We start from the raw sequence: 14017 nt of genomic DNA on the forward strand, positions 1-14017 counted from the left end.
AATCTCATGCTAGATCTTTGGCTTTCTCTCTTACAAAGCCTGTAAAGAGGAAAGCATATTATGATGGAAATGTCTCTGGTTCTATTTCTGTCATTTGGATTTTGAACAAAAATTGTCAAATGTATTATCATTAAGAAGACAGGGGGTTTTGGGTAAATATGATATCTTTTATTAGTCCAACTAAATAGTTGGAGAAATTGTTCTTTCCCAGCTTCCGGGCACAAAAACCCTTCTTCAGGTGTAAAGACTTTCCCTATGTCTGAAGAAGGGTGTTTGTGCCCAGAAGCTTGCAAAGAACAATTTTTCCAACTATTTAGTTGGTCTAATAAAAGATACCACATTTACCCCAAACACCTTATCTGCCTATGTCCTTACACCAACATAGCTACAATCAACAACTGTAAAGCATGGAAGTTATCATTAAGACTGCATTTAATGTTATTCTAGAATCACAAGAAAAATAAAATACACTTTAATGAATTTCCTGTGAGTGTACCATACCCATAGTTGTGAATAAACTGTGTAAATGGCCTGAAACTATTTCTGACCAAAATTCATCTGCATCTGCAACTCTATTTTGGCAGTATTAGTGTGTGTGCCCATACTGTGGACATAATCAGAATTCAGCACTAATTTTAACCAACAGTGAGGACCATTGTATTGATGACCATCATTTTCAATAGTCAATCCCAAAGTATCATTGTTAACATTTCAAGGCTTCCGACTGCAGTATCTTCTTCCTGGACCATATGAATAAAGACTGTGTAGTTCACAACTGCCCTTTTATTTTAATACAGGTTAATGAATACATCACTGTGAGGATTGCAGGGCGCTTTGCTATTAACATGGTCTACAAATGGCAACATGAAATTGTGCGTTTGTCTTTGTCACCTGTACAGGGTGCGTCTCCTCCACAGTTAGAAGACCTGGTATGTTGCAAATCAAGGTCTATTAAAAATATCAGTCAGCTGACAGCTTCTAAGACAGATAAGCTTACACTGAGACAGCAGCCCTTAATATCAGCCCTTTCATCCTTTGCAATCCCTGCTAATAGGTAGGGATAAATACAGCTTTGCAAGAAGGGTATATTTCTTAGCAATCCATCTCTTACTACACTATTCCAGCATTTTTAGAAATGTGGAAATAGTAGTAAATTTTTGAGTTTAGAAGCCAAAAGCTTCTTAAATATTTGCTTTGCAGTTATGTTCAAATCAAATTTTTAAACACCTTCCAGTTTACTTTATAAACTTCTTTTCCCATATGTGAACAAGCAATATGGGAAATTGCATAACGTGCATGCAATTATGGCTCTTATCCAAAAAAATCAACTAACCAAATGGCAGTTTCAAGAAAAGGAATTACATTGATTTTAGGACCCTACATCTAAAATTGTGATCCAAAAAGAACCAAGGCAACCCCAAAAGCACCTATTTGGCCTGAAAGCTCTGTTGCTGCCTGCAGTTATAGTTTTTGCATATGTCCAGAATGCCACAACCTACAGAACAAGGAGCTCTTACCTAAGCCCCATTGTGATTTACAAACCAGGAGCCCAGCTGTTTTATATAAATAGCTTCCTCCCAGGATTATTTCAATTTTTTTTTTATCCAGTGACTCTTGTATGTAAAATGCATAAACAGTCCAGTCCTGGAAGGAACTCAAACCCCCTGACCACCGCTGAATACCTGAACCAGCAGCCTAGAGTGTCATGCCTCCTTCTGTGCTCTGTCTTTTAAGCTAAAGAATCTCACATTCCTTTCTGCCCAGAGGCACAGCTTCCAACAGAATGGTGAAGAGTGCCTGCCTTGTTCACCAGCTTTCCTTATAGCCTGGTGGTTAGGAGAGAAGCCGAAGATGTGCATTTTAACCCTCTCAGGCTGAGAAAACCTTAGAACCAGGCCTCCCAATTCCTAGACAAGCACTGTAAGCACTACTGTTACTTACATGTGGATTTGTACCATGGTGATACCTAGAGTCAGAAGATGGGGATCCAATTTTGCTAGTTAGTATGAATGCAGGCAATGAAAAGATGCATTTGTACAGCACCTATGGCCATGTGTAGACAAAATGAGGGGCATGTGTGCACAACACTTTAAAGCAAGCAGCCTGGTGCTTCGTTCCTCCTTGGAGGAGTTCTAGTTTGCTGGGCCCTGAGTCATTTAAGGTGCATTACACCACCAAATTTGCTGCAGTGGCTGTAATTCATGAACAAATATGCTGCTGAGGCGTGCAAACACTGACACCATTAAAGTGGTGCAAAAGCATATTGTTCATGAATTACAGCCACTGTAGCAAATTTGGTGGTGTAATGCACCTTAAATGACCCAAGGCGCAGCAAACTAGAACTCCTCCAAGGAATTTTAGTTTGCTGCCCTACCAGCTGTGGAACGAAGCACCAGGCTCCATGCAGCTCAAGGGCTCTGCAGGAAGCCCTGCAGGCAGCCTGGGAAGGCAGGCTCTTCCCAAGAGAAGGGAAAAAAGGGGGCGAGCATGATCTTCTTCTCCCCCACCCCCGAGCCTGCCTGCCTGCCTGAGCTGTGCTGGGGCCCAGTGCTTCCCTCCCCAGCTGCGGTGCCCCCCAGGACCGCCCAAGCTGGGTGCCTGTAGGTGGGTACCCACTGCTGCTACAGAGGGAAGCATCAACCCCTCCACAGCACAGGGACCGCTCCACCCGTGGGCAGCTCACCCTCCTCTCCCCACTGCCAGAGGCAGGTAAATCGGGTATGTGCACAACACAGTGGCTTAATTGGCCTTAAATTGAAGCAGTGTTTTTCAAAACCCACTGCTTTAATTTAGGGCCCCCGTTTCATCTACACACCCCCTAATACATTCCCACCTTAACCCTTACTGGGGCTTCTTGATGCTCCAACGGTTCAATCAAGACATTGAATCTATTTCTTTTAGTTCTTTGCAATTATGTAGCATCTTCATTTTTTTAAAGTATGTTTCTATTATTTTCTATCACTGTGTTTTCCAGGGCCAGATAGTTACCAGGATTAACTTTTCATCCAAATCAGCAAAAGACTTCTGTAATGAAAACAGGAAAAAATTAAAGGAGAAAGAAACAAAGGTTCTAAAGAAAGAAGTAAGTAGCAAATAAAAAACTCAATCTTAAAATAATTAACTTAATCTTATTGGCATATGTTTTCATCTGTTTATCCTCTAATAATTGTTTGTTTAAAGGGTTTTTTACATTCTTGCCATACAATCATCTTTCCACTGAAAGTGGAAAATATTCTTCCTTAAATTGTTGGTTTTTTTAAGGCCTGATGATTGTAAAGCCACAAAACTGTTTAGGTGAGAGGCTCAGATGGTTCACATTGGCTTTGGTGACGCTGTGCTAATAGCCACCAATTTAAGATTGGGCCCATGGTCTATTACAGAAGTTCCTTTTATTATGTGTTTATACCATTCACATTATGTTGGCCTCTTTTTGGTGTTACTGTGATATCAATATTAGAATCTGTTACTGATTAATCTGTTTCCTAGTAATCCTCTTTGCCAGTAAGTTCCAAAATTTGTAGAGCTAGGTCCTCCAGGTCAATAATCTCCTTGAGCAAGAGTCCAAAATCTTCTGCATCAGAACAGGAATTTATACCTATTTAGAATTATCCACTATTATTGCTCACTCCTCTCCTTACCAGAGTCATGTGAAAGAGGATTTAACTTTAAATAGCCCATGTAGCAAATATCAGGTAGAGAAAAGAACATTTTGTGAAAGCAAAGATATAGACAAGAGGAATCTGAGTCTTTATTCACTTCCATTGCATCATTAGCTTGATGAAAACTGCACCACAATGGGAATTCTCCACAGATGAGGGGAAGATGGTGGTTTAACTTCTGTCTTTTCCAGCAGCTGCTTTAATTTGCTTTGGAGCTAGGTATGAAGTCTTGGCAGCAGCCTATCCATAGTCACCACTATAGGTGAATGGCATCATAATAGCACTTTGCATTTCAGCAAACCTCTCTTTTAGTCACTCTCCAACACCCATATATACCTGGAACTAAATTGAGTATAATATTTTTAAAGGTCAGAACATTTTTATTTTTATTTTTTGTAAGCTGACGGGATTTATTTGCGTCAGTAGCTTAGCAGTTAATGACATTTTAAACAACTGAGTTTATTTCTTCATTATATATTAAACTGTAAAACTACAAAAGTTTAAACTTTGGTCTCAGGATGGAGTAGGTCAGTGTCTTTCTTTGTATTTTACCCCTTCACTAAAATGACCTTTTCCTAAGGACGAACTTTAAAAGGGTATGTTCCTCATAGTGTATTGTACATGATGCAAGAATTCCTTTCAGTATATTTCTAAATAAAAAGTAATATTTTACACTATTCCTTTTCACTCCCCAAAAACAAACAAAATAACTTACTCTTTTATGGTACCCAAAATGGTTTACATTTTTTTCAGTTGTCAGTAGTTTTCAAAATTAATTGCAACCACAAAGAAAAACCTCATAAATCAATAAGTGCTTAATTGTCTTGAGCAGAAAACCTTGAAAACATCCAATTTTGATTACTTTCAAGCCAGTTAGCTATATTGTTTATTGGCTTTTCCTCAGAAGACTTCTAAGTGTTATAGTGTTCTTTTGTATTTAAGACTGGTAACAGTACAGATCCCTTTCACATTAGTATCCATTTTTCATGAAGGTTTTTTCTCCTTCCTGACAATACTTCATCTGAGCTGAACAGAGTCTTCATTACCAAGGGAAGGGTATAAAAGGTACAGCTCATCTTCCTAATGATAATGCCTCATAAACAATTTATCAGGTGCAAGATTTTTGATGAAGGACAGTATATTGTAGTCAAAGAAAAACAAAGCCAGATGTAATATCCATTCCTACAATGGCATACTTTGCTCTGTTTTCATGTATAATCTTCTGCTAGTAGTGGTTATTTTGACAAATTATTGGTGAGATGTGAGACTTAGAAAAGATTAATCATGTTAAAAAATTCTTTGTTTTATTTCCTTTAATGCCTTTGGAAATAGCTTGTCTTACAAACTTTAAGATAGATTTTACTGCTTCTTTCAAATATAAGACCCTGAACTAATTCTCAAATGTGGAAAAAACATTTTCAAATGTACTTATTAACAAATTAGGAACTAGGCATTGGCTTGGTAGATCTGGAACATTTTTTTTAAGAATGTAAAATGTCTGGATGAAATCTAACATATAATTTATAAAACACAGCATTTGGATGCATTTCAGCTTGTTAATAAACCCATTATCAGGAGGTTTAGCCATGTAGATTTTTGCTTTAGCAGGAAATTAGTGAGACCATATAATGGAAAATAAGTTTTAATCTTAATTATGGAGAGTTCCTGTTCTGAAGGGAAACAATTGTGGTACAAGATGACCTATTTAAATAACAAATCCAAAATAACTGGGGATGATCTGAATCATTAAAGATGTAAAATTGTGAAAGCTTTATTTTTAAGAGGTAAAGGAGTATCATTTAGGAGATCTTATGTGAATTCTTCTTCTTAGTTTCAAGGTTTAGAATGAAATTTACAAAGATGTGAAAGGATGTCTCTTTCTTAGGTGACCTGGAGACTAATTCTCACTAATTTACAATAACATGTATTACTCTAAAGGGACTCAGATATGACAGTGCTGGGTATGCCCACCTTTAGAAATTAGGCATTTGGCTTCAATAGCACAGTTCACAAACATGTCTCCCCAGTTCATAAATAGGGAAAGTTGAAGCTTGCTTACATTGTTGCTGTGGCTGATGCTGGATTTGCTGCCACCATGCCGTTGACAAGCCTTTGGGTAACTAAGACTGGGATGTACAAGTATGATATCCTGAGCCAAGGGACTCTTAAGGCAGCTAACAGAAAAGCACTGAAATCCTACTTCATTCCCAGATTTAGGTGCCTCTCTGTAGTCCTGAGTGAAGGCACCCGTGTGAGGCTGGGTCATTACAAAGTTTGTCCAGCAGAGCTGTGTCAGCTAGCAGCGAAAAGATCATAACTAATAACTGACATAAGTCTGCCAGCAAACCTCTTTTGTTTGGATGAGGCCCTGCCAGCAGAAAGCTTTCACCATGTACTACAACTCCTGACAGAGAAATTCTCCAGACAGGCCTTAGAGAACCACCCGGGCTAAGTACTGACAGTCAAAAAGCCTGAGGCTGAATTCACACACAGATTCACAGAAGTTGAGGGCTGGAAGGGACCTTGTGAGGTCATTGGGTCCAGTCCCCCTGATCTGGGCAGGAAAGACTTGATTCAATCTTTGTAGGTTAGTCTAAATTGCGTAGATTAAACTGATAAGTAAGTGAACAGACATTCACTTTTCACTCCGGAAATGTAGCCATATGTCTAGAGCAGCCCAGGCCAGAAGCCAGGGGGCACTAGAGCACGCCACTCTGCTCAGCTGGAGCAGACAGCCCGGTTGAAAGCCCACCTGCCCACCCTGTGAGGGGGGGTTGGAGGGAAGGTGCAAAGCATCCTGGGATGCTGGGGGACTGTGAGTTAACTTGAATCTGGAGGGGAACTGGGACAGAAGTTCAATAAACTGATTTACCCTCAATCAGTTAAATCTGATACTACATCCATCCAGGTTTATCTTAAACTGGTTTCAGCCACTTTGAAAGGTATTTATGTACACTGAAATTTTGTTGTGTTACAGACCTGAACCAGTTTCTGATCACCAGCTTGTGTGTCATTTCTGTCCCTAGGTCAGATGTTATTAGGTAAAACTTCCAAAGTTGCCAACAATATCACTAGATAATTTACCAAGTGTTGCACATAGCACACTGATACATACATTTCATCAGTAGGCAATCCAAATAGCTGGTAAATCTACTGACAAACTCACTATGACTATGTGCAGACATTCAAAAAGCCCAAGGCTGAATCAATCTAAGATGCGTGGTTTTTTTGTAAGCAGCATTGTTTAGTTTGTTCAGAATACACATTCACCCTTTGGTGGGGAGGCAAATCTTAGACCAGGTTCCACCATATTTAAACTAGTCTATGTTTGCCAAACTTCTATTCTGTTATGGGTATAGACCAGTTATACCTAAAGACCTTTTAATACTAGTAGGAGTGTAATATCTATACCTGATCCAAGATGGCAACACTGCTTCTACTGGCAGAGCTGCATCCCTGCCAGGGACCCTGCTGCCCTATTTGGGCTGCTGTAGATAAGGTGTAGACTTCACAGCATAGACATTGTCTGGAAGTAACAGCTCAAAGCTCACACCTAGACTTAAGATGCCTAAGTTGTCCTTTCACATACAGGTAAGTGGCTCTCTCTCTACTTTTAAAACATAGTTGATGGGGATGACAGCAGCCACCTTGATATAATAGCCTGGGGCACTTCCCTAGCAAGCAGAAGACCTAGATTTCAGGCCCTCTTAGCCCACTAGTTTATAGATTGGTGCTCCAGGCAATTTCCTGGGAAATGGAAGATGAGGATTTGAGTCAACCCAAGTCTTCTACTTCCTGGGCAAATGCACTAACCATGAGGAAACTGAGCAAAAGGGGAACAGTGATGGCAGCACTATCGGTAGCTATGCTCAAGAATGACCAGAAGATTTTGCATTTTGTACTGAATTCCAGGTGCAGACAGAACAGTGTGGGCTGAAACCCCCCCCCGGAGCAAACTCCCTCCACTTCTTTTCCCCCCCTCCTATTCTGAAAACAACTTGAGACTGGCATGCAGCGCAGACAAATGTTACAGAAGATGGTCTGCTTTGAAATGTCTTCATCTGACCCCCCATGCTATGCAGGGTCAGATTTTCACTGGATTGGCCATTTTTTAAACTGTTTGCAGCTGTGTACTTGTGTTTGGTCATGGCTATAAACTGCTTTCTGTGGCCAGACAGGGCAAAAATTGTCACTTCTGTCTCTGCCCTCAATCCTACCCATGTCTGTAAGGAGTGAAATGTGCTCTGTGGACACCAAGTGGGGACCTAAGTAAAGTCTGGGCAACTCCCAGCACTGACCTGGATCAGAACAGAATTTAGGCATGAGTTATGTACATTGGCATTGAATCTGGATTGCCCACATGATTGTACACAAGCCTAAGAAATCTAAGTGTGCTTTAGGGCCCAAAAGGTGGAAGTAGTTAATGATTCAAGTTACATAAGCAATTTTGTGGGGTTTTAACTGGAGTGGGTCAATCTGGCTTGTGTTATTTTTTTGTTTGGTTGGGGGGGGGGGTTGTGGTTTAGGTGCCTAATTCCACCCAAGTCCCATTTAGACACTTTTATAAGAATGATTTGGATTGGGTCCTAAGTTACTTCTGAAAATGGGACCTAAATGTTTATGAAACATTTCTGTGAATAATTCTCCAATCTGTGGTGTGAGTTAATCAATTACATTTTTGGCTTTACATCACTATCACTTTGATGTGTTTCTTAAAGATGATTAGTTTTGGTCTTAATGAAAATACTGTACTTAGAATTTTTGCATGTGTTAATCTGGCAACTTATAGGAACAATATTTGGTTCAACTTTAGCAAGCCAATTAGAGGGGTTACTGAATGGAAGATTTTTATGATTGTACGTATTTCCTATTAGCTTTCAAAGTGAGCCATTAGGCACTTATGACAATGATACGTTAGATCTCCTGTCTCTTAATTGGAGGATGTTAAATGGATTTCTCAATAATGCTTATCCACTGTACCCACAAAGCACTCACACTCTCTCACTTTATCTTGTTCTTTAAGACTCAAGACCACTTTTGTCAGCAGAGCTTGGACTTACAGGAACAACAAATCCTTACCAGCCTTGCTTAATACACTAATTAGCAATATAACGGATGTGTCAGGTGTATAATGTCTGCTAGCATTAACACAAAAGATCATATGCACGTTAATGGGTGAACAAGCATTTCAGTGAGGTTCTGCCTACTCTAGCCAAGTGAACTGGTGATATAAGAATAGTTATAATGTATGTACTTACAGTGTAGATGTCCACGGTAAACTGTATTATACCACTGAAGTTGCAGCACCCTCTGGGTATCTAACCCAGAGTTCCCAGCACAATACTCCGAAGCAGTGCTTTTTGAGACATTTTAGAAGATTGTCCTGTAGGAATCCACAGGAATCATGGGAAAATTCATCATACTATGCATTTCCTTGAGGAAGTCTTTATTACTCTTTGAGTGCCAAAGCTATTTTTAAGAACTTTTTTTTCTAAGAGAGACCAGGAGAAACATTTAGCTTTTCACTCCCTTCTCAGCCAGAGGACATTGTGCTGGAGCTATGGAAAATCTTCCAGATGACCTCTGAGACAGCCACAACAAGATACTGCAGGGTGCTCTGCAGGCAGAGGCACTCGCACTGAGCAGAGGAGTAGGTGGAGCTTTTGCAGAAACAATCACACATCCCCTGTTTCCTCGGGAGTAGGGGATCCCTAAGCACAGTGTTGACTGGGAGCCTCTGCATCTGAACATATTACAGTGATTATGCTTCCATGTGCATGTGGATGTATTTGACATTGTGTGTGGGCCCTTAAAAGGGCCTGTGACGTACAGTGGATCTCTGGCACTTGGGGGCCAATGCTTGCATTTGCGCCCACCCCCTCCTTCCCCTTCCCCCCCTTCTCATAGCAATACTTAAAGTCTCCCACCCCCAGCCCTGTTTGGTTATGTTTTGGCCAGGAACTAAATGAAAGTCCCAGCACACCGAATGCGGGGGGAAGGGTGGTGGCTGGAATGTCTGGCTGGAACAGGTAACTAAACATCCAACCCACGGGGCAGGCCACACAACAAACATGGCTGCGGCCACCACCGCTGGCTCTGCAGGGTCCCTTGCGGCCACAGATTTCTCTGAAGGGCCCAGCTGGTGCCTCCCCCACGCCAGCGCCCAGGAGCCATGGCCCCTTCCTGCCCCCTCTGTCGGTCCACCACTGAAAAGGGCACTGCTTTAGAGTAGCCTGCTCCATCATTTGAGATTTCTCTTCACTAGCTGAAGTACTCTGCTTTTGGACCAGAGGGGGCTGCAGACTGGTAGGTCTCATCATTCTCAGTCAGGCGCAATAACTTCAATTTAGGGACCTACCAAATTTGAGGCGCCTGCCCCCCAATTTTGCAGGCAGAATGTGGGGCTGGGCAGCCATTTCATGACTGAAGTGTGGCACCCCGTGCCCCCCCCATGCCCCTGATTGTCCTTCACTGCTGATTGACTGAGGGCTGTCTGTCATGTGGCCCCACCCCTCAGCACCAATTGGTGGAGAGGAGCAGAGCCACAAGACAAGCAGCCCTTGCAGGCAATCAGTGGTGAGGGGTGGAGGCAGAAGCCATCTTGCCAGCAGCCCTTTGAGCAGGCAGCCCCCTTGCTCCCTCTGGGGAGCCAGCATTTTATTTTCAGTAAGTTTTCTTGCGTTTTTTTCCCCATGGATTTCGTATTGCCCACTCTTGTGGGCAGTGCTGGATTTTGCAACATCCACAATTTCAGTAGGTCCCTAGTTGTAGTGTAGAAGCTAAGGCTGAGACCCATCTGTGCCCCACTCTCCAAATCCAGGAAGTCATTTCCAAAAAGAGGCACTTGGTCAGATTGCAGGATGTGGCAGGCCATCAAAGGAAGCAAAGTGCAGTGTTAGAACTTTCAAAGCCTCTGGACTTCTCAGGAGTGCATAGAGAGGGAGTCTATTTCTATCACATAATATCAATATTAACGGTGTCTCCATCCTTTTGCAGTTTGAGATGACTCTGCTTACTCATTTTTCTCCATGTGTAGTGAAACCACTCTCAGATTACAAACGCTCAGAGAGGCCCCAAAAGATACAAGGGCAAAACGGAGGTGAAGTGGGCTTTTAGGAGACGAAGTTGGATGGAAAAAGCCACTGCCCTCAAAATTAATTCAATGTTTAATCTGGCCACTAAACCATCTGCCTTCTGCTTTTTGCAAAAAAATGTTCAAAACAAAAATATGACATTTTTTTTGACCACTGGAGTGAGAAGGCAGAGGGACTTGCATCAGCCTAGTCCAACAGTTAGTCCAATAAATGGATAACCTCAGGTACAGTAAGCAGCATCTTGGACCCTTTTCCTATCCTGCAGCAAAGGAAGAAGAAGCCTGTTATGGGACCCCAATCAGAACTAAATTGCCCAATTCAGTTGTTGGAGCAGAAGATAAATATGTTCTATAGCACCCACTAATTTCCAATCCTGGGTGGCTTCAAAAAGTCTGGGGCTTCAGTGAGGGAGGGGGGCTGTTTAGTATTATTTTGAAACCAACTTGTATTGAGCTTAATTTAAAAGGTCTTATATATTTCATTAAATTATTTCAAGGTCTGTTTTAGCAGTATTAAACATCAATCAAGTGTAATTTTCAAAATGTTTTTTCTGTCTTTCTGTTTTTAAAAAAATTTAAGTTCGCAGAGCCGCTGAAGACGCTTGAAATTCTAGAGGAGAATAAAAGCCACAGAAATTATTTCAGTGCAGCCAGAGAATTAAGAAAGCTGCAGCAAAAGATCAAAAATATTCTGGATGACTGGATGGAGTATTATCGAATGGCTTTGGGTCAGTCACAGCAGGAATAATTTGGGGGCAATTTTAATTTTAGCTTTTTATTTTTTAGATTTTCAATTTTAGTCAACAGGTTTTGTGGCAAACAAAATAACACCAGGCCTGTCTTTTGTGTTCTTCGTCTTATGATAGATTTTTATAGAGCCGCATACACCATTGGCTTTCTGATTTTAAAATACTGTGCACTGAAAACCACAGAAAGCTGGAAGGACTTTTACTCACGTTAATAAGCAGTTACTCACATGAATACTTCTGGCGAAGTCAGTTCTTTGTACACACCACAAAATTGGCCTCCAAAGTGGCTTAAGTGCTCTTTTGCACAGCTTTAATGGCATTGCTGTTTGCATGTTCGACGGCGTATTCCGATTTAATGGTGTTGCTGTTTGCACACTCGCTTTAAATGACTTTGTAATATAGCAAGATATAACACCTCCAAGGTGTTTTAGTTTGCTACCTAACAAAATGCAACAGTGCATGGGGCACTGGAAGCTGACATGCTCAGAGCTTGGTGGGCTTCCAGCACCCCTGCCATCTTCTCCTGCCACCAGCAAATCCTCCTGCCACCTTACCACCCTGCAAGCCAGCCGTTCATGCGCGATCCCAGGTGACGGGGTGGTGCAGGAGTGCTGGAGCTTACCTGCTTCTCCCACAGCGAGGGAAAGGGGGTGAGCTGCTGCCAGGTCACACAGCCCCTGAGCTGCATGGGACCACAGTGCTTTCCTCCATGGTGGTGGTGCCCCTCAGGCAGCACCTGCCCATTGGCACCCGGCTCGGGTGGTCCCGGGGGGGGTCACAGCCACGGAGAGAAGCCCCAGGCCCCACGCAGGTCAGGGACTGTGTGACCTGGTGGCAGGCCATGCAGGCAGGTAGGCTTGACTGAAGAAAAAAAAAGCGGTGAGGAGCCTGAACTTTTTATTTTCTCCTTGAGCCTGCTTGTCTGCCTGAGCTGAGCAGAGGCCCAATACTTCCCTCTGCAGCTGCAGGGGAGCTGGTGCTTCCCTCTGTCGCTGTGGTGCCCCCCAGGACCACCTGGGCTGGGTGCCAGTGGGCAAGTGCCGCCTGCGGGGCACCACCACTGCCATGGAAAATGTGAAGAAAATATATCCCTATAATGAATTTATGTTGAAGCTAGTTTTTCTTATATGTTTGCTATTACATTGATTACATTAGAATTAGAAATGAACATAACTTTTGTCTGAGCAACATTCATGTCTAAGCTTAAGGCCAATATACAGACTGAAACACACCTGATTATTTATTTTGGGGGCATCTACATGAGATGCCTTAATGCACAGTGAACTGTTCTATTGAACATTAGCATGTCACAGAAAAAAACATGCTAATGTGCAGTAGAATTAGTCAGCTGTGCATTAAGCATCACAAAAAAAAAGTGCCTTTGCTACTGTGCATTAGTGCAGCTACTGCGCCTTTATCTAGTACCTCATATTAGAGGTACTAAACTTAATGAGCAGAAGCAAAGGTACATTAATGAATGTGTAGACATGCCGTATGAGAACTTTATGGAACTTAAGTTATAAAGAAACCTAAAGCTGACCCTTTCATAAGTGTGATTTCCACCCAGTGAGCACTGACAAATATACCAGCCACATCAACCATTTTCTTCTGGTTCAAAAGAACTGCAATGCCTGTTTTTATACCCTCTCTAATTGATTTGCTCTAAAGAGAATAATAATTCCATAATATTAGAACCCTCTTTCTGGGATTAAGTCCAAGGGACATAATGATATTCATTACTTTTCTCTCTTATACCTTGTCAATGCTATTGTCAACACTTGTGATTTGCTCCATAACTGATGAACTAGCAACCAGTCCAGCAAATCTTCCATTTGATAGAGTTTATTTATTAAACCCTGCTTCCCCTGCCCTCTATAGTGATCTCTACTACATTAACCCCTCCTGCATGCTGAGGGCACACTTCTCAAATTTCCAGGGTCAAGGAGAAGTGGAAATACATTTCTTCATGGGGTGGCTCTGTTATCTTAATTTTCATACAGAATGCACAGCAGAAAATTTCCACTTATAGACACATGAGCACAGTCAGTTGCAAGATCAGGGGTTAATGCTTGTTTCTGTCTCCTAAGGCTGACTTCACTGGTGTCGTGGTGGTCTTGTATTTCAGGAACTGACTCAGACATTCACAAAATGCCTGATCTTACTCCAAGAACCTTAAGAAAATGCCAGAATCAGCCTATAGATATTCCCTTGGCTAACTCAACTGTATGGAGACCACAGGAAGAGAGGAGAGAGGAGAGTACTGCTGCCAAATCAGAAAGCCCACTTCTGCTGGATTGTTTCCAGTTAGCTCCTGCGTGCAACATGCAGTGGGAGCCATCATCTTATTCTCCAAGGTAAAAAAAAAAGAAAGCAGTTACTTTCTCTCTGTCCACTGAAATAGTTCTATTATGAGCACTTAATTGTACAGTCTGGTGAATTTTAAATTATTTTTCATTAAGCTTAGATGTTAGTAACTCAGAACCAGTGTCTACTCCCTTTGTGATCTTGGAAAAACA

General features: G+C 41.8%; 1 protein-coding gene across 1 annotated transcript in view; it reads left to right on the top strand.

Annotated features, from left to right (window-relative positions):
- Window positions 1–14017, top strand: part of LOC149866084 (uncharacterized protein C3orf20 homolog) — a 48519-nt gene that overhangs the window by 5510 nt on the left and 28992 nt on the right. Inside the window, exons 3-6 of the mRNA XM_090042886.1 lie at window positions 798–929; window positions 2975–3082; window positions 11333–11480; window positions 13627–13855. Of these exons, the coding sequence (XP_089899012.1) occupies window positions 798–929; window positions 2975–3082; window positions 11333–11480; window positions 13627–13855 (617 nt within the window). The remainder of the gene's footprint in view (window positions 1–797; window positions 930–2974; window positions 3083–11332; window positions 11481–13626; window positions 13856–14017) is intronic.

This window comes from Crocodylus siamensis, chromosome 4, assembly GCF_052110815.1.
Source record: "Crocodylus siamensis isolate JL-2025a chromosome 4, ASM5211081v1, whole genome shotgun sequence".
Lineage (NCBI taxonomy): Eukaryota > Metazoa > Chordata > Crocodylia > Crocodylidae > Crocodylus > Crocodylus siamensis.